We start from the raw sequence: 21461 nt of genomic DNA, 5'->3' as shown, positions 1-21461 counted from the left end.
AGCTGTACTGAATGATTTTAAGGTGGAACTGTAATTCCTCTGTAATACTCTGTTGAAAACAAAAACAAAACCAAAAACAACCCCACACAGTAAAACCTTTAATCAACTGGCAATGGTGGAATCTGAAAAACTGAGATATAATTTTAAGAGATGTTTAACTCTAACAATGGACTCTAAAGCAAGACAAATCATACTGAAGCTAGAAAAAGATGCACATTTAAAGCTTGCAAGTGTGATATAAAAATATTCTCTAGTTTTTAAATTTTGATACAGGAGTCCAATTCCCTAATGGAAGAAGATAAAATACATCTTCTTTCCTACCCCATTGGTGTATATATAGAATCAGGAAATGGCTTTCCCCAGCAACGATACCAGCCTTGGGAATCTCAGACTTTCATAGAGTTTGTTGATTTTGCTTTTTAAAGTATATTTTCAAGCAGGTGAAATACTGATAAGATATGCGTTTCATTGATGATTATCTACTGTGCAAACCATATATATCAACCCCATAATTTCAACCTAAGTGCAGTCTGCATGGCCTAGAATGACTCAAATCTAGTGGGATACTACAGCACAGAGATGACTGCTAGCCTGTGGAACACCAGGCTAGATCAGGTCAGTGGGAAAGGCACACGCTCCAGATTTACCAGGAACACCTGAAGGTTCCTTGTTACAGTGATTCCATGCACTTCTCAAACAACAAGGTTTGCTTCCAGAAAATCGTGAGGTAATGGGAAACTTCTGCTTATGGCACATACACGTGGAGGAGGAGTGTGAGCTCAGCTGAATGCTCGTGGTGAGAGGGGTAATGCAGACACAAGGGAGGCTACAGGGGTTCTGGCCAGAAACAAAAACTTCACATTTCCTTACACTGCACACATTCCTTTTATGCACAAATGTGAGGTGCGCAAAAGAAGCCGTTTGTTCGGTACCATTTAATGTTTTGCATATGTAAAACAATCACCTAATACTGCAATATAATCAAAAGTCATGCACTAGATAAACAGAGCTTCTTCCCCATGAACAGTAGTTCTCAGGAACATTTTATGCTGCTTCTAGTAACATCTCATGATTTGCCAGCTTACACAGTCCCTTTTAAAGAACACAGTATTTAGTGAAAACTGAAGAGTAAAAATAAGAAAGAAAAAAGGAAAATTTTGATTTTAGTTGCGATACAGCTGGGATAGATGCAACTGAGCTGCTGTAATGCACCAAAGAGTAACAAAAATTTGACATGAATATCAGAAGAATAAATATATACCCTAAATTAATCTCTGTAAATACATTCACAGGTCCACATAAGACACCCTTATGCATAACTCATACTTTTTCAAATCTGCAGAGAGAGATAGATGTTAGCTCATGGGGAAAGCAATTTATCATATGACTCGGTTTATCTGTCATTATTCCAGCAAAAATCAGTAGCAAATTTGAAAATCTACATTTATTTTCCCCAGACCAACCACACAGAGGCTTAAGTCACAAAATCTATTATTTCCAATATTCGATCAATAAGGCTTTATTTACACTTTTTTTCTATAAAGTCAGGAAAAAATTTGGTGTAATGTGCAAGAAAAGACTGCACATTTCACTGATTGGAGACTAACATCTGCTTATGGTTTAATGCTAACCCACAGGCAGCCAATTAAAGTTCCATATATCCATGTTTTTACATATAGTTTCCTTCCTGATTCTGTCAGAAGCATACTAGCAGTCAGGCCACCTAAAAACAGCAAAGATGGCAAAGTTTTCTTGAGGCTTAGTTTGGAATGAACACTTTTCCCAGGGAACTTATTTCTTCTTTTAGAATCCTTTGCATCATAAAATTCTATTAGTAACCTATAAGCAGAGAAAAAGGAGATGGTCAGAGTCAGACAGTAAGACATTTTACACAAACTTACTTTCAACCAGTAACTGCTTCTAACCAAACATTTTTAGTAAATGACCTCATAATATGTAGCAGCTCCTCTGTAACAAGTTCAAACAATAAGTACACCTTACAAATATGATGCATGTCAAAATACTCAGCCTGAACCCTTGGAAGCATTAAGGCCATATTTCATATTTTCCTTGTGGACCAACCGCAACAGTGAATATAAAAGTTGACAAGAATTGATTTCATTCAGCATTTAGCAAAAAAGTCCAGAGCATTGTACAATATTGTATGACAATACACTGAGCACCAAAGGAGGAGGAAGTATCTTCATAAAATAAATTAATAAATAACAAGGACACCCAACACACTGAATATATTGGAAGATAAACATGCAAGAGCAAGATGCTGCATTACTGGCTTAGTAGTAACCTTTTTCCTCCTAGTTTTTAAAAACAGTAATAAACGGATCTGGAAATTCTGAGGTTTTAACTATCTCTAAATTTGCCTGACAGACTATTTGGTCCCAGGCAAGATGTTCCAATGAACAGGAGCTTACAATGACACATGGATGATTCAGTTTTGTTCCCTTTCACTAGATAACTAAAGGGACACATTGGACAGCCTTTTATTTTATGTATCAGCTCCTTGTCTATTTAAATTAAATTCAGACTTTCTACTTTTCAAAAGTAGTGATCCTAAATGTCTAAGACACTTTAGTAACAATGTCATGTTTACAGATAGTCATGTTAACTTCATGAATTCAAAGTTCTCAGGAGAAATGAATACATTTTTTACTTCCATGGAGTGTGAGACTGGCAGAACAATATTAAAGAACCAGGGAAATTTCTGTCTCACTCAAAGTATTCAAGGATTTAGAAAGTAAACAGATTCACCTCCCTTAAGCAGGACTTCAGATCTGGCAAATTAAACCATCATCTCTCAAAGAAAACTTAAATCCTACATTTAGACACAAAGTCCTTCTGCAGAACAAGGTACCCCAGGATCTGCTGCATATACTCACTAGTGACCTTATCTGGAGATGTTGGAGGAAGCCAGGCACTTAACTTCTGCCACAATTCAAAAATGGACAAATGAAACTTCTACTTCACCTTGTTTCCCCAGTGAAGGTAGGAATTTTGGGGTTAACTGTGTTTTTATCCAGTCGCGGTCTGGATGAAAGATTTGTAAACAATTTGGGCAGAAGAGATTAGATCAAGACCTGCCCCTCTATCACTCCAACTTAACACTGATTACAAGGGCAGAATCACACTGCTTTTTCTTGCTTGCCTACCACAGGCATCTTACATTCCTGCACAGGACTTAACTACAAGAAGATGAATGGAGAGTATTCAGATGAGTGAGTCTTGCCTGGAACATGGACTCACACTTCTTCAATCTAAAGAAGGACAAAACCTGAGGAATCCCAACCTTCTCAGCAAAAGGTTTAACCACAAGGCCATATTATATTGTATTATAGTACATTAACAGGAGTACCAACATCACCCCTTTTCAGAGAGCCCTATAGCAGGCACCACTTGGAACACAGAAATCATGGGTATATTTATTAGTATAAAAGCAATAAGACAGAGTCTTGAAATAGAAAGTTCTCTGTATTTCTACTCACTTATCCTTTATTTCAAAACGCTCATGAAGCCACCTCCTCATATACATCTGCTCTTCTGGAATGTCCTTCAGATCAATTCGGTCAATGAAAATATGAACTCTTGGGCATTCCTTACAAAGAAACTCTAAGAAGAGAGCAAAACAACATGACTGAGTTACAAAAACACTGAGTTATAAATACACCAAAAAAATCTGACTGTAAGTGCCTTGGAAGCCTAACTTCAGTGCTCAAAAACCTTCCCTCCTTATGTTTTGATCCTGAGCACTTCACTGAACTTAGAAACCATCTGGCCTCACACTTGAAATGGTGGACCACTATCATGCACAGCATGGAAGAACTGTCCAAATATGCACCTTGTTAACTGTAAAAGGCTGTGCTTGAAAATATTACCCTCTACTTAGCAGCAATCTAGTCACTCAATAGTGTCAGATACAGTAACTTTGATGTCATCAATCCTGCAATTTTGTTTAAAGTTAGTAATCCTCCTTGCTTGTCCTTTTTAAAATCTAAATTTTGTTTGCTGCTGAATGACAAAATTTGAATTATAGTGATTTCCCAAAGCATCTCCAAGAGAAAGTATGCCTCAGTTTAAGCAATAATCTGTAATTAAAAAGTGTAATAGGATAAAAGACTTAGAACAAAATGCTGCTCTCTATATTGTATCCCTTCCTTTTTTTTTTCTGTCTCACAAAGCCTGAGACAGCCCTATTGCCTCCCCCCTGCCCCCAAATGCCATTTCCTCAATTTATCCCTAGACAAACTTACCAAGCAAGCATTAAGGACAAACAAAACTCCATTACTCAAATGGCCTTGTGAGATTTCTTACAACTAACAAGTGGTAAAAATACTGGGCATGATTACTGTAATATACTGCATGTTGTAAATGTGAAATCCTGCACAGTGTGTATTGGTAACCATTCACATTTATCAGTAGCAAGGGGTATGGCAGTAACCACAGTAGCCCTGGACAGAGATTTGCATGATGTGAGGATAGAAGTCCTTAGAAATTTGGATAGGAATCCTATTTTGAAAAGAGACCAGAAGTGCCTTCCTACAATACAGACAGGCACAAATGTAACACAGACTGGGTGGTCTCTTTAGGTTGTTGACATTTTTCGGACAGCAGTGCAGATGCACAGAAGACTTTGACCTGTAACTGTAAGGGGTATCTGGAGGAATGAATCTGCAAATAAATTGTTACAGCATGTACATCTTTATTGTTGTCTGCCAAAGCAGATATCCCCCATTTGTTTTTCATCTTTAAAGGATTATTGATTTGTAAGGACTCTGCTGTAAAAACAGTCCTTATCACATACTAGAAATTGCCTTAAGGAATTTTAAAAGCCTGTTCATGCAAATGTGTGTGTGTACTTGCAGAGGGGGAGGGAAGGAGAAGAGATAAAGAGATCTCTAAGGTCTAGAGGCGCTTGGATGCAGAAATCTGTAAGGTGCTGCGTGGCTGTGTCCGGACGTCGTGCACAGAGCCCACAGCGCAAAGGGAGAACACTGCCCCGCAGCATCGGCTGGGGAGCTGGATGAGGGCTCCATCCAGGCACGAGTCTACCTCTTGGCCATGGAGCAGCAAACAGCTCTTGCCAAGAGGCTTCTGGTAGAACCTTCTCCCAGCTATTAGATGGCAGTTAAGTATATAAGATGGCAAGTTAAGGACCTGGAGTCTGGAATGATGGCACATGTAGACATTTCCTTCAGATTTATGTGCAGTGCTTTTACTAACCACAAAGAAATCGATATTATCTGAAAGAAATTTTTTTTCTCTTGCTTTAATGTGAAGAAGGGATTTTGCAGGGCTGTTTCTCTAAAGATACTATCCAGGCCACTACATGAAGGTCAGTGACTATATGGGCACCTAAAAGCATTCTATTAATATCTTAAAGTGACAGATGTATTATCCATGTCTTAAATGCTTATAATGTTCATGATGTACAAATCCTCTTTTGAGTCATTACCTATTAAGTGGAACATTCTAATCATATGCAAAACTATCTAGAAAACAAATGCTTGGAAGCCAGATGATCTGGTCTTTTCAGAAAAAGTAATAAGGTCCTATACAAAGCATCTATGGTATGCATATTCAGTTAGAGCTGAAGATTGAGCTTCAAAAGATACTTAAAAAACTCTGTGCATTGTATAGTGTATGTTTCTTTTGCTTCAGAGCACATGGGCTGTTCTGCATAGGAACAAATAAGTCCTTACTGATGTCACTTATAACTCTGTTATAAATTATTAAGGAAAATTATAAAACAATCAAAACTCAAGACATAAGTATTTAAAAAGAAACACTTTCCCCCACCAAAGCTGAAGTGTAGCAATTCTGTAATTCTACTTAGAGAACAAAATCCCCCCCTCAAATACCTAAGTGCTGCTGCTGGCTTTCACCTCCGGCCCAAGTTCCAATGCAAGCTGATTCTTACCAGTTCCCACCCTGGTCTTCTTCAACTACTCTAAATTGAATCCCCATATGTGAAGGTCCTAAATTTTGTCATTATTTCCTACCTTTTATGAATCCCACTGCTTTTTCCAACAACCTCACCCTCCCTTTTGAGTTTGACTTAGTTCAGCCTCACTCAGGGCTGTGTGATCTGCTGCTTCAGGTACTACCCTGGGGAAGGTCATGATTCCCACACATTGATTCAAAGTTCTTTTATCCAAAGTCTGGGTATTCAGGACATCTGCAGATGACACTGTAATGCATGCAGTCAGCCAAGTCAGGTAATCTGACTAGTATTTAATTATCCAATTCATGTCAGTGTTTAATGCAACTAACCAATCTACAGTGTTACAGCAATCACATAAGAACACCATTGGATAAGGACAACATCTTGGAGGTTGATTGTGAGAAGAAACATCTGGATTTTATCACCATAACCTCCAAAAGTTTGTGGTGGTCCCATGACCCTTAATTTCACATTAGCTTAACTCCCAAAAGACTTATGTAATTAAGCTAAGAAACAAAATCTTATTGAAGCAATTTATTATGCACAAATTACATCCAACTTCAGGGACACTAGCCCTTAAGGCCAACATCTGACAAGCTTTTCAGATTCCTAAACTTGCCAGAATTTGTTATAATTAACAGCAGGAACAAGCAAGCCTGAACTTTCCTTCAAGAGACAAAACAGAAATGCACATCATACATTACAAGCAAACATGTTGGGGATAGCATTAGTCAAGAACCCTGTACAATTTGGGTTAAATGAACACTAACAACTTTTGTGTGGGAGCCAAATGGACTGGCTTTCGTGTGGGACATAATTTCCTAATAAAACCTTCTATCTGGCTAAATAACAGATACAAGCACAGAATGTTTATAATGCTTCTAGCGACCAAGCACAGCAGAAAGAAGGAATTGAAAATTGTAATAAAGTGGATTAAACATTTTTTGTTATTGAACTGTGATACTGAACTCTATCCCTCCTTCGGTGAGACAGGATTCACACTAACACAAGGCTTCAGAGGGGGGACCAATGCAGCACTGGAATTAACAAATGAAGTTCAACAGACTCCAGGAAATAAATTGAATCCAAGGAATTTTTAATTGCAAGCCAATATTTGGGGCTCCTACAAAATTCTACCAGTTCTCAACTGCTCACCTTCAAAAGCCAATTAATTCTCTTTGGAATTACTAGCATTACCAGGGAAACTGGGGGAGGAGAGAAGCTCCGAAACACAGATTTTTCTGTAAATGAGAAGGGACAAACAACTGGCCTCAGACTACCTTCCCCTTCTGAACCACATAAATTCATTCCACCACTCCAAATTATTTGCCTTGTCCCTTAAGAAAGTTGTGACAGCAGTGTTACACTTAAACAGATATTCCAGTTTTCAATTACTAATGAAGTCTATTTTTATATGCACTTTAAATATGACAGCAATAAAGTAGCTCAGGTTTCAACCTCCTACACCGACTCTTCCACTGCAATGTAATTGTTGCCAAAGTCCTTCAAAATTAAGAACGGACAAACTGAGGCCTTCTGTTTACTTTGAGAGCCCTCAAGTCTCTCTGTTTTAATAATTTCAGTAATATTTGTGATAAACTGATAGTGATATCACAGGAAAAAGAAATCTGAATAATGTATATTTATTCTAAATAACTAGCATTTCAAATGTGTAAAAATACATCTCTTCAGTAAGAGAACATTGTATATTGTGGTTTGTATAGTTTTACAGGCAAAGCCAGCAGAGACATTCCTCTAAACTGTAGATTCTTTCTCCACTTCTTAAACTTCCATTAGTCTGGATTTCAGTATTCAGCTACCAAAGCAGTTTGTAAACTACGTCCTCTTCAAAGAAAGAAATCCCATCTCTCCACTTCCATTTACTTTGTACACCAAATTAACAATCAAACAGCAAAACAAATATAAATTTAAGTGCTGCGTTGTTTCTCAGCTTCATGCTTTCCATCATCCCAAGCTGAGCTGACAGGAAACTATTTCACGACTTGCTCTAACAAAATAAAGCAGCAGTAGAGCAAAGCAGCACTAGACAGGAAAGCAAACATCCCGGGCCAGCGGAGCTTGGTGGCCCCGGGCAGCAGCGGAGGAGCAGCACCTGCGAGTACCTGCGAGTAGTGAGGATGCAGCAAGTGTGGAGGGGATGCTGTGCAGCCCAGACTGAAGCTCACAGCCAGGAAACAAGCCTGCACTTGAGGAACAGAGCTCTCAGGAATGCTTGTGCAAGGACTTACATGCACACAGAGATCAGAGCGCCCCTCCGTGCACAAGGGGCACAGTGTAAGGATGGTACAGCTCAGGAGATGGGGGATGTTTTGAAGTGAGAAACGGGATGCACTTGCATCATTATTAGGCCAAGGTGCTGACCATGAAAACTGAAAAATCAGAGACAGTTTCTACTGGCAGTTGGGCAAGACTGAAAGTCAGAAAAAGCAACTTGTTCAGGTGGATGTAACACGAGGTGGATGTAGCTAAATTCGCTGTGGGGGCAGATTCAGAAGTGCCTCTGTACCAACATGAGGAGCCTAAATATGAGGTCATTACAAGGATTACTGGCACCTAGAAATCACTCCTTCCTGTAACACAGGCATCCCGGTGGGCTTGCAGGAGTGGGCAGTGTTAGCAGACTACCAGGAATGACAGAAAAGGATGTACAAGTGAGGGTAGGGTGCTGTGCATGAAAGATTATATGAAGTATAATAGCTTTATATAATAAGGGGACAAAAGCACAATAAAGTCCTTGTGGACAGAAAATCCAGATTCTACTAGAATATATATAAGATAAATAATAAAATTACTTCCAAGTAAGCTTAATAATAGTGAGCAGAAACTGTGAAACCAGACTGAGACCTGCAAGTTCAGGAATGATAGCAGGAGGCTGAGATTCCAGCTACCTTTATTGAACAGCATTGATACTTCAGCAGGATAAGCAGGGAGAAAAATCCCTAATAAACCCAAACCAAGATGACCCAAACAATTGGACAAAAACATCAGAGAAGAAAAAACAGTATTTCCTGGAAGAACTAGTAAATTAGAAAACCCACAAGAAAAGATGCTGTTCCTGGTGTGGTCTTGCTCTGCAACCACAATACAATTAATTTCAGAGCAGTAGAGAAAGAATCCAGCACAGAAATGCAGAATTCTTTGGGGTTGGCCTCTTCTCCCAGGCAACTATTGACAGGGCAAGGGAAATGGCCCCAAGGCACAACACAGGAAATTCAGGCTGGATGGATATTAGGAAAACCTTCTTCACTGAAAGAGTGGTCACGCATTGGAACAGGCTTGCCCAGGGAAGTGGTGAGTTTGTAATCCCTGGAAGTGTTCAAAAAATAAGCAGATATGGCACTTTGTGATAAGGCTTGGAGGGTGTGGGTGGTGTTTGGTTGAAGTTGAACTTCATGATCTTAGAAGTTTTTTCCAACTTTAATGATTCTATGAATTAAAGGAAGTACACAATGGGAGGGAAGGCAAAGTGTCAAAACACCCTATAATATACAGTCCAAAAGAAGGCAACCTAGAAGCTATTAAAAAACTCACCAAATACCAAACCCCAGAAAAACTTGTAATAGAAGCTTGCATAAAAGATGCGTAACACTGCAAAAGGAAAAGTCTGTGTGGGTCTGAAAACCAGCTGTATGACTTTAATGGGAAAATCAAGGAGGCTACCATGATACTCATACCTTCTTCTCCCCTCTGAGGAATGGAAAGCTCATCCAAACAAGGAAAAACCACAAAACTACTCAGGCCAAATGTAAACATAAACTTAAGAGGACTGAAAATGAACTTGAAAAATGGAAATTTTAACTTTTTTCAGTATATTAAAAGCAATAAATTTGATAAGCCACTGGTAGGACTGCTGGATGACAAAAGTGTGAAGAGCAGCACTCATAGTCAAGTATAAGCCCATGCAAGAGAAGCTCATATATCTGCTTGCATAATTCTTTCTTGTTGAAAATGTTTGATTCCTACACCCACTGCATTCTTTGTACCAGATCATTCAAAGGAACTAGATCAATAAGTAAACAGACAGAAAATATTAGACTAAATATAAATAAACAAGTCAGATGTCAGGAAGTCACCAAGACCAGACAGCATTCATCCAGAAGCTCTCAAATGTGGAATTTAAAAACAAAGATGTGTAACCTATCATCACAAACAGCCATTGTGCCAGAAAAATTGAGAGTTTCCCTTCTACAAATGAGGACTTTAGAGATGATGCTGGAAAGTACAAAAATACAGACCAGAGTCTTACATCACTGGGTAAGATAATAGGTCTGTAACAAAATCACACAGATAATCACAGTCTGTTGAAAAAGATTTGGTGGGGATTCTGTAAAGGGAAATCCTGTCCCATCAACTTGCTGGATTTCTACAACAGTGTCAAGGACCAGGTGGATAAAGGGGATTCACTGGACATGATATTTTTGAATTTTCATAAAGCTTCTGACAGGGTTCCACATCGAAGGCTATTAAAAAAATTAAGCTGCCACAGGATTAGAGGAAATGATGTTTTAAAGACTGAAAGCTGCTTAAAGGAGAGGAAGCAAATGGAAGGCCTTAGAGGTGGAAAGGACTTGGCCACCGGGGTCCTCCAGGATCGATGCCAGGACTGGTTTTACTCTGTCTCATGACTGATGAGTTGAAGAAGGGAGCAAACTGTGAATGCTCCAGTTTTTCACATCTCTTTCAGAAGACCCCGAGCTCTTTTGGGTAGTCAAATGTTGGCTGAACTTCAAAAAGCCCTCAAAGCTGAACAAACAGGGTAAAAATATGGCAGCCAAGCTTCAGTGTAAACAAACGTGGGGGAAAAAAATAACTGAAACCCTGATTACATGACACTTAACTTGGAATTGGTTACAATCTGGGAGTTGGTGACCCTTCCCGAAAATCATCCTCTCAGCAGCAACTCCAAATCCCCCAAATACTGGGCAGCTTGAGGAAGGACATCAAGAACAAGGCAAAGAGAGCCACTCTACAGATAAAGATTATGAATCCACATTTTAAATATGGTGTGTAGTTCTGGTCTCTGCATCCGAAGGAGGAAGTAGTGGACTCAGAGACGGCCACAGAAAAGACCAACTAAAACATTTAAGGAGGAAAAGTACCAAAGTACCTCCATTACAAATAAGGAGACATGAAAAAGGCAAATTTTTATATCCTTTGTTCTGCTTCCCTTCAGTTTGGAGAAGGGAAGCAGAACAAAGGATATGACAGCTTTAAAAAATTATATATACATATGTAAAATAAATCCTGAAGATGGCAGATAAGAACTATAGATCTACAAATCCTGAAAATTCAAGGGTAAAATAATCATTTGCCTGTATCTTCCTGAAGATGCTGAGATCTAAAAAATCTTAGAAAATGGTATCTATAGTTTGCTACACTGATATTAACAATGGAGAGCAGCACAGTGTCATTGTAAGTTATCTTGCTCTTCCAAGATGGTCTCTGATGAAGACTCACAGAACTTGCACATTATAGCTCACTGAAACCATCTTTGAGTGGCTTTAATGTGTTATTCTAACAGATGCAGTCTGGCCTTTGTACTGCTCTGTAACAATATGTGAATATTGTATGTTGGCTGAGTTAGCAGGAGGTTTCCTACAAAAGTGTAACAGTTTTGATCAATAGGCTGTCAGGAACAGAACCTGGGTCAGGTTAGGTCTCTGGATTACATCGAAAGGGTATCCCATCACTGGTAACTAAAAGTGAGCAAATTCAGGAGATATCTGTGTCTTTCCTGGAATATTTTTAAAGTGTCAGAAGTGAAAAAAGGCAAGGAGTGGACCAGTTCAAAACTATGTTCTCTATATCAAAAAAACAGGATCTGTTAGGAACTATGCCAGTGCTGCTAGCATTGATGTTTTTGCCTTCCTTTCAGTCTGTTTTGCTAACAGGGAACAGCACCACAGAGTAGAAGGAAAGGATTGTGATGCATAAAACCCCCAAAAATAAACACAGACTCTCAAAGCAGCAACATATTTTTGGCCAAATCTGACGGTGTGAAGAAGTTAAAGTTGTTTTTGTTATCCTCAGGGTTTAGATACACTTTTGCATAAAGATCAGGAGTTCCTTGAGCCTTTGTAAATAAATGGCTGCTTGGGGAGTGGAATGCTTCCTCTCACATGTGCACAAGGTCCAGGGTGCAGGGTAATTTTATGAATCTCCAGTGTAAATACTTTCAAGAGCCTCTTGTGTAGCAGAGGTTTCCTGATGACCATTTGTTTTCAAATAGAAAATTCCCAAAGGGAAGCTACAGATGCTTACCTTCAGTAAAAGCTGCTTGGGAATAACTGAGATACACAATAATCTGGTTTACAATCAGAGAACACATGCCTGGGGCTCAGAAGGAGTTGCAGAGGGTCTTTACCCCCACCAAGGGGGTGTGAGAACACAGACACAGTGCCCACAGGTGTCTGTGATTTGGGAAAAGTTAGACACATTTAGGATCACCCGAATCTTACATTCTTCCTTAGGCATCCAAGATTGGCTGATGGTGGAGACAAGAAATTGAGTTACAGGAATTCCAAACACAGCTGACATCTTTGTGTCCTTGGTTTCAGATGGATAAAGAAGCAGAGGTGCTACTCATGCTCAGACTGACCTTCATTTTCTCTGATGAACTACATCAAGGCTTTCATACACTCCCATAAACTGATGCTGCTCTTTGGTGACATGTTGTTTTTGACCAGAAGTACAATGTTCAATTCTTACAGTATGAAAGGTCTAATCTACATCCTTTCTTTGGTTACTCTAAAACAAATGACATTTACTCTTCAATATTCTTCCATGCAATAGAAGATGACAGCTAGCACAGATCTGAAAAGATTATTAGTAATTTCATAACTATAAAACTTCCTTTGGACTGTTTCATACTTCTGTTAATATTTATCAGCTTAATAATTTAGCTTTTTAATTCTTTCCTTGATGGTTACATCTGTATCCATGTGCTTGTTATCCTTCTTTGGACCTGGAGAGACAATGGGTGTTAACAAATTTGTGCCACAGTCCAGACAAAGAATGTTTTCTATCTCTCCAGTTTATTTTCTATAGTCTTGTCTTTTCTATAGTCCCTGTCTAACTGGGTCCTAACAAAAGTACAAGCTTTTGGAAAAGTGTACTTTCCCCGAGGGAAGTTAGGCCAGTCTGACCTCCTCAAATTATACTGATCAAAGTGATGTACAGATTTTCAGAAATGCTCACATACACAGGCTTTCAAAGTGTTTGTTCTGGAACTGATATACAGCAGAGTCAATAACTCTCAAGAATTCCTCAGACTTCTTTAAGACAGAGTCTCTATATACTTGCTATTTTTATTCAGTGTTTATCATTGTCACATACTGCTATTTCACACACTCTTTCATCTACAATGGCCAGATAAATACCATCTGGTTACACTAAAGCCTTCAGGCAGAATAATAAAGATGTAGATGTGTACATAATGCTCTTTCAGGTGCAAGAATGATAACAGTTCCCACGTCCCACGAGACCTGCCTTTTAACACCAGACAAAGCTGGATGTGAACGTTTAGCACATTTATTCAGAAGGGGGGAAAACCACATTCTCATCCTTTCTTCCCAAACTTATTTCTGCTTTTCACTTGATGACAGTGTAGTAAAGCAGTATCAACAAATTCAAAAGTTTCTTGTCCTCCTTTTCCCTTCTAAATAGTTCTTCCAGACTTCAGTACCTGGGATGTCTTTCAGCTGTGCTGCAGTGCTCATATGATTATTAGCATCTTATTTTAATGACCACAAATAAATAGTGCCTAGCAGCCTGGTCCTCCCCAGGCAGGACCATGGTGTTCTGGCATTAATGATCTGGACAAGCCATCTTCAGGAGTAGAGAGGGGGGAGAAATCTGTGGGAAATTGCTATTCTTTGGAAAGGCTGCCATGTAATGTACCAACATCCAAACTTGTAGTAAAGGGAATGAACAAATGGTAGGAAAAAAATCCATCCATTGGTTACAACTGGACGTGAAGCAACAGCAGAAAGCAACATCCCTGTGTAAAGCTAATCTAGTCTTAGTCACTGTCGAGGACTAATCAAATCTGATGTCTTCTAAAACAAACTTGCCACTGAAAAGTGCCAAAAAAATACTAACATGCATAAGTAGTGACAAAAAGCTCAACACATTTGGAAGTATATGCTACAACAATTTGCCTGCTCTAAAATAGCACCATGTTATATCAGGTATGTTTGGCATTCATTGTTCTTATGGTGAAACCTATACTAAGCTGTGTTTTAATCCTATTGAGCAAGTCAAGAGTATATTTAAAATTGCTGGACCTAAAAAAAAAAATTCAAAAATTGAATTTTGCTAAGAAAGACTACTTAGACTAAAAGTTGCATACTACAAAATTTAAAAAGCAATTCACCCTTTCTTCAGATTTTTTCCCATTCACATTTTGCTAACAATTTCTCAGACAAAGTGTGCTAGCACTCGTCACAATTAAGTCACTAAAAAGTTCTTTTTAATCCGTTTTGTTTACTACTGAACACAACAGCCAAGAGCTGATGATGTCCTAGGTAAGTATGGGTTTTTCCTAAAATGGCACAGGCTCTTCTGAAGAATTGAGATTTATAGAACTGAAAGCAAAATGCATTTGAAGAAACACTGTATCAGTGTGGAATTCAGATTTCATTCACATGGGAAATGTCATAGTATGGGAAATAAAGTCCTCAAGTAAAGTTGTGTTTATCAGAAGTTTGTTTTCCATGCAATAAATTTCCATCAGTGTTACTGGATTGAAAAAGACATGTCAACCTTATCTTTTAAAAATTACCAGGATTGCACTGCCATTTTATTCCGATGAGAATGAAAAACAAAATTCTCAACCAGCCCTGACACAAATATTAAATGTTCATATGAAATAAGATGTCCTTGTCATGTGTGCATAACTCAATTTAGCACTGTGAAAGAGAAATAATGCTAAAAAATGTCACATGCATAATTATGCCTAATTCATTTCTTGTTATGTTCCTGACAGACCAGTTGCTGGACTTCTGCATAACAAATGGTGAAATGATCTTGATCTCATACAACAGAAATTGTTTTTCTGTCACTTTGAGTCTGGAAAGCCCAAAAGAATGACAATGATGTTCCACCCTGTAATTCATAAAGTGTTCTTAATCTACATAATTTATATTATATGAAATACATGTGCCTGCCACAATAGCATGGAATGTGATGTTGATCTGTCACGGATCTATCATTTATCTGCTCTGTGAGGGGTAACAGCTGCTTGGCTGCACTTCATTCTGTATTACTGCCTTATTTTTACCCCAAGGCTGAGCCACTAATTACCCCAGCCCTAACAGTAAGCCTGGCTGAAAGATATGCCTGGACTGCTGCCATGGAGGCTCCAAAAGGCTGGATGTGGAGTGGCCACCCCAAAGCATCCCATTCCTGCCTGACACCGGGGAAATTCAGCTTGTTGGTTCCCCTTCCATAATTATATCATGCTTCATGCAAACCATAAGGTTCAATAGGTGAAGAGGTCTTGTAAGGAATTTGAACATTTGCCATCTTATCATTAGGTAATGACATTTTAATAGTTTAATTAACCATTAGGCAGTGAGAAGTTCAGCATGAGAATGGCTGAAACTGCCTAGTAATTAAGTCATGAAACAAGATATGCTGCAGGGAAGGAGAAACAATCCTGTTTGTTTTGAAGGGGGTCTTAGGGTTGGGTGATGGGACAAGAGGGAGGCTGCTCAGTCTACAAAGGTACAATAAAAGGGTCAGAAGGCATTTAAAAAAACCAAAAAAACTGTAAATAATAAAAAGAACTTTTGATATTAAAAATGCCCATTAGGAACAAGATGTACATAAAATAAAACCATCCTAAGACATGACAGTAAAATACAAGTGTTGAGCTAATTTACAGTGTTGACAGTTTTGTTTCTCACCTATCCAGAAGAATTTTAAACAGGGTGAAGATGTAAAAATAGACAACTGCAGAACTTCTAATCAACTAGCACCTGGGAAGCAGTGCATGTGACACAAGGAGTTACACCTGCTAATGAAGTGACATGGAAACAGCTGCACTACAAACTATTTTTAGCAGCAGAAGGAACAAGTCCCAGTGACACTGGGTGAGCTGAGGAGCAGAGAGTTAGATAAGTTCCCCGCAGGTCCCTCAGTCTACACCGACCCCTCAGCCAAAAACTCTGGAGAGCTCTGTGGAACTACAGTAGCTGTTTTTTCCAACTTGGTATTCGTAGTGACAAAGACTCAAAAGTGCCACTTTGAGCCAACCAGCAACAGACAGTCAGGCACAGATACAGCTGAGTAACACAGCAACTAAAATGGAAAGAAAGATGATAGCTGGCACTCCAGTAACAGCACAGGCAAATTATTTACTTAGGAATAAATTATCAGTCCACCACCAAGCATAATAAACAGCAAACCCTGAAGCTCTCTGTCCCTGAGTTTTCCCCAGCAGAAACTCCAGAACATGTTTTCTGGCTAGAATACTCAAGGAACGTAAAACCAATCTAATTTTCTTAAGGTCCTTAAAAGTAGGTAGTTTAAAGTACTAAAGCAAGTGAAACCCACTTGTATAGAATGCTGTTGAGTGTTTGTAAGATTATTGGCTGTGTGCAGCAATTTGAAAATTTGTCAGTAGAATACTACTGCTATGCATTTTACCTTTAAAATATGTGCACTTCAGCAATTAGATGTACATGGGTACATGTACACATAAGTAGCACAGCAGAGGAAGCGAGAGAGAATTTAAGATGATGCCAAATCCCAGTGCTAGAAGGTAAATGGACTCTGCTGCCTGTGTCTCCAAGTTCCTTTTGACTGCAAAGGGCACTTGTATGTAGAACTGGAAGAGGGAAGCAGAGGGCAGAGGTGTCAAAGGTAACTCCTGTAAAAGCCCAGTGATTGAAACAATGCCCTGCCAGGGGGCTACAGGATGGCTGAAGTGCTGTGGAGATTATCATCAGAGCATTTCAAAGCACCTGAAGTTGGTTCTGTATATAAACAAGCATACAACAGCTACAGCATGTCTCATAAGCCTCAACTCACCTGTCATAGATGGAGCCAGTTTTCTTTGCCCTTTGTGGTCCACAGTACCTTCATAAGCCACAGTCACATCATACACTGCATCCAGATATTCTTTCATGGAGTCAATGGCTACATGAGTCGCCTTCACCCGTGGAGTCAGCACATGCTTTAATATAGCAAGTCCTAGAGGGAAAAAAAATAAAAAATAACTACAGTGTTTGAAATCAAACTGGACTATATTCACAAAAGGAACATCACACCAAGGAATGTCAGCATCTCCACTCAAAATCACAAGAGCTTTACTTTCAATCTCAATTCTCAGTTGAGAGAGTGTGCATGTGTACTCACTGCTTATGCTCTACTGAACATATGTAGAAGATGAAATAGAAATCCTAAAGGACATTAACAATAGGAAGGCTGCTCAGTAAGAGGGCCCTTTTTTACAACTCCTCACTAGAAGTAGTGATGGTTTCAATGTGGCTCATGAGTGATGACACAGCACTTCTCTTTACTGTTTATGTGTGTCCAGCTGAGGTGGAAAAAAAGAGCAAATTATCTGAGAAATACTAAACACACATAGCACCACCTCCTGAAATTCTGTATCAGAAAAAGATTTCACAGATAATCACAGAGAATTTTAAGCACACCTAATGCTCATCCAGCATTTTACTTCCCAAGGACAAAGCAATTTAGTGAACATACTGAATCCTAACCTACTCACTATCCCAGCAGAATCTTAGCAGCAGTGGGGCAAAATACACCACTGAGAACCAAAACCAAGGAGGAAATCTTCTGTGCTTCTCTGCAAACAATCTGTTACAATTGACTTGGCTACTGACAAACTCTCAGTGACAGAAATCAACTTTTAACTTTTCCAGGCCAAGCCACAGAGATTGGTATGTCAAGGACACATGAATATCAGGTTTAACATCACACCACACATTTTAACAACAGTATTTCATATCCATGTTTACTTCAGTTGACCACTTCCACTTAGAGCGTACTTAAGAACATTAATACACATTGACCTCAAGAGGAAAAACCTGGTTCTTTTTCCAGAATTTTAATATACAATGACTTTCAAAATTAAAACCAGCAAGCAAGCAAATAAGCCCAAACCCAAAACCTTTTCTTCACCTGAACACAGCTCTTCCATATTTACTTGAAAGGGATTCTAGGAAAAAAAAATGCATGCTATGTAAAATTTTTCAGTATTTTTCTATGTGTATGTTTCTCAAACAGAAGTATCAGAATAAAATTATGGCTTTTCATTTCTAGTCTTTTTTTTCTTTGGCTTACTCTTCAGTCCATTTTTAAAGAACCATCCATCGGTGAATCTACTGGTTCCTGGTGGGTGAACCAGGAATTTTTTCTGAACCAAAGTATTGTGCTATTGCTTTTGATACCTTTCTGCTTGCTAAACCAATTCAAAACATTCTATATTATGTCCTGATTTTGTACTGAACTCCCTTGCTGGATAAAACATACTTTGATCTAACTTTATGAAAATATCTAGTGAACATTGTAGGATAGTGCTCATTTCTACACCACTTTTAACATTCTTAAGAGTTGAAAATTTCAATATAAATCACTATCTTGATTTTTTTAATATTTTCTAAGAATATCCTTGTCTGAATGCAAAGATAAAAGACTGTTTATCAGCACTCCTTCTGAAGCCATTGTTCCATGCCTTACCAGCAATAGTGATAACTGTCTATGCAAAATGTTATATGGATCATGTAAATATTTTGAAGCATAACATAGTGGTAGTGTTTTCTTAGCTTGTGAACTGTTACATCAAACAGCTAATTATATTATGTTTCAAAATGTTTACTCTGTAAATGAAGCACTGAATATTCTTGTGCTGTGTCAGCAATGATATTAGTGTGGACATGACACTCAACACAACTCTTGCTGAGCCAAATTCCCAAACATATTCTAAAAACACTGTCATTCCTTTCCTGCCCAACTCATCTTTCCCTTCACCAAACTATTACTGTGAGGAAGAAAAAGGGAAAATTGTGAGAACTGAATAATCTAGACAAATTATTAAGTTAGGTATCTATGACTATTAACTGCTAATTTTTTTTTAATCTATGTCCAGTTCTGATGATGAAGATGGTCAGTGACAATCTGTGAAGTGCAAATGAGCCAATCCTATTCCACATGCTCTCAGTGTGCTCTTGAGAGTTCAAGTACAATATGAGTATGTATCTAAATCAATAAAGTCCATAATCCATTATTCAGAAACACTACAGTGCATGATAAACATGCAGAAACACCAGTTCAGCACATCCTTTTAAAGAATCTGTTCTATAAAAACATTATCACATATTCTTACACTTACTTATGATCTTTGCTAAAATCAACATAACAGAATTTAAATCCAAGTAGTTACAGTATAGTTACCTTGGCAAGCTGCCTGCATCCAATTCACAAAACACACTGTGCTTAAACTGTTTTTAATGTTGTGCAATACAGTTAGGACCCTCTGTCAAAGTATTTAAGGTCATGAGATTTTATTTTAAATGCCAAAGAAAATGAACTAGATACTAGTAATATTGTAATGTTCTACCTTAAAAAGCCATAGCTTTGCTCTCCTAACTTTTGAATGATAGACAGTAAAAAAAGGAAATCTGAAGAAATATGATGAGCAGTGATACTTCAAAAATCATCCATTTACTACATTATTGTAAGATGTAGAATTACTTCAGAAAGTCTGCAAGAAAACTGAATGAAATAAAATAATTACTTTGGCAAGTACAAAGACCCAAATCATTAACATCTATAGAACTGATTTTTTCACCTAAACATAAAATAACAAAAAGACACTAAACAAAACATCATTTATCTAACTTCATCAGGGTGAAGTAACATATAATAGCAGCTAAGTACAACTCTGTGTAGAAGATTGGCATCCTCTTGATCCAGGCCAGACACTCAAAGAGCTGTTCAGTACAGGCAGGCCATCCACATTTTCAGAGTTGGACTTTGTTAGTTATATTTCTACCCTTTATGTGTACACACCACATTTGAAAAAGTAAACAGTAAAAATTGTCAGCTCTAATTTAAGAGTACTCTATGTGTATTACATCAGCATTACAACATTTCATCAACAAAAGTTAATTACTCACTGAAAGTGGATGTCAGAATTAGTTTGAGGTCTCCACACCTCTCTCCCCTCCCTATGAAACTATGTATTGAAACTCAACTTTCATGTACACAAAATCTAAAACCAGGGTGAAAATCAATGAATTGATTTCAAGAACAATTAGATCTTTCCTTTTCCATATGAATGTGTGTGCAGTGAAGAGATTAGACAGACATACTAATTAGACAGAAAAACTGCAGCTCTGCAGTTACGTGCAGTGTCCCAAGTACTCACCCAACTCTTGAGCTCCCACCAGCTTTCTGGAATGCCTCCAGTGATTCAAAGCTTTACATATTGAAACCAGAATCCATAATTAGACTTAAAAAATAACAAATGGTGGGAGAGCTCATCCATTTGTATGCTAGTATTCCATCAACTTACAGAAACAGGACTCAGATGATAGCAGTATAAAAAACTGCATGCACTAGTAAAACTGTTTTTCTGTTACAAAAGTATACAGGAAATGCAACTAATCTCCACAGGAAGAGCATGATCAGCCCACAGCAAGACATGGGAGACAGCACACATTGGTACACTTTCTTCCAAGATGGTTACTTACAGAAATACAATGTAGCTTCTTGTTTTCCTATCTTAATTTCCTATGTATGGCTGTTAATAACATAGACCCTTACTTCATTCTAATGCTTGGTCTCAAATGCTACTCAAGGTCCATAACCTACTCTTTTTAAAAACTATATTCTTTGTCTACATCTCACTAAGCACTTTTAGACCAAGCCTGCTTTCATGAAAGTGTAGAATAAACACCACCAAAAGCTATTTTCTTTAGAGACAATTCCAAACAACTTTTAAGGATACTGAATACTTTGAATTGCCTTAGAGTACAATTGAAAACTAATGCCAAGATCTAGAAGGAAAAACATTTTCAATTTGCTCCATTGAAACACCTCTTTTTCACATTACCTGTAAAACAATTTTGAGATAAGCATATCCTGCATACATAAACATCTTAGCAGAAAGCATATTTGTCAAGCTAAGCTTAGCATTAAAAAATATTTACATTAGCAACTTTTCTGCATAAAACCAAAGATGATAATAAATGCATACCTTAAATATTTGCTTGATGAAATGACCTTTGTAAGAAATTGAACATTAATACAAAATTCCAAAAACGCCTTTCACCAGGGAAGATTGTTTTGTCTTCATTCAGCAAAAACAAGCCAAGTTAAATTTAAGAAGCTTCTCATCCCTTTGGCTTTGACTTTTCAGAGCTAGTAATATTAGGAGTAGGAGGGCTTTGGATTATTTCTATTTATTTTCAAATTTTTAAAATGCCATATGTTAACATCTTGATAGAATTAA

At 38.1% G+C, this 21461-nt stretch overlaps 1 protein-coding gene across 1 annotated transcript in view; it reads right to left on the bottom strand.

Moving 5' to 3' along the window:
* Positions 1 to 343: 343 nt before the first annotated feature.
* AGPAT5 (1-acylglycerol-3-phosphate O-acyltransferase 5) overlaps positions 344 to 21461 on the bottom strand; it is a 53424-nt gene continuing 32306 nt past the window's right edge. The window contains exons 6-8 of the mRNA XM_054280556.1: positions 17012 to 17173; positions 3501 to 3624; positions 344 to 1839 (exon numbers count right to left, since the gene is read on the bottom strand). Of these exons, the coding sequence (XP_054136531.1) occupies positions 1614 to 1839; positions 3501 to 3624; positions 17012 to 17173 (512 nt within the window). The 3' untranslated portion in view covers positions 344 to 1613. The remainder of the gene's footprint in view (positions 1840 to 3500; positions 3625 to 17011; positions 17174 to 21461) is intronic.

The sequence above is a fragment of the Melozone crissalis genome, unplaced genomic scaffold (assembly GCF_028551555.1).
Source record: "Melozone crissalis strain CALT ecotype California unplaced genomic scaffold, PUWL_Pcris_2 ptg000027l_1, whole genome shotgun sequence".
Classification (NCBI taxonomy): domain Eukaryota; kingdom Metazoa; phylum Chordata; class Aves; order Passeriformes; family Passerellidae; genus Melozone; species Melozone crissalis.
The sequence above is the reverse complement of the archived record's forward strand: the minus strand, read 5'-3'. Positions and strand labels throughout refer to the sequence as shown.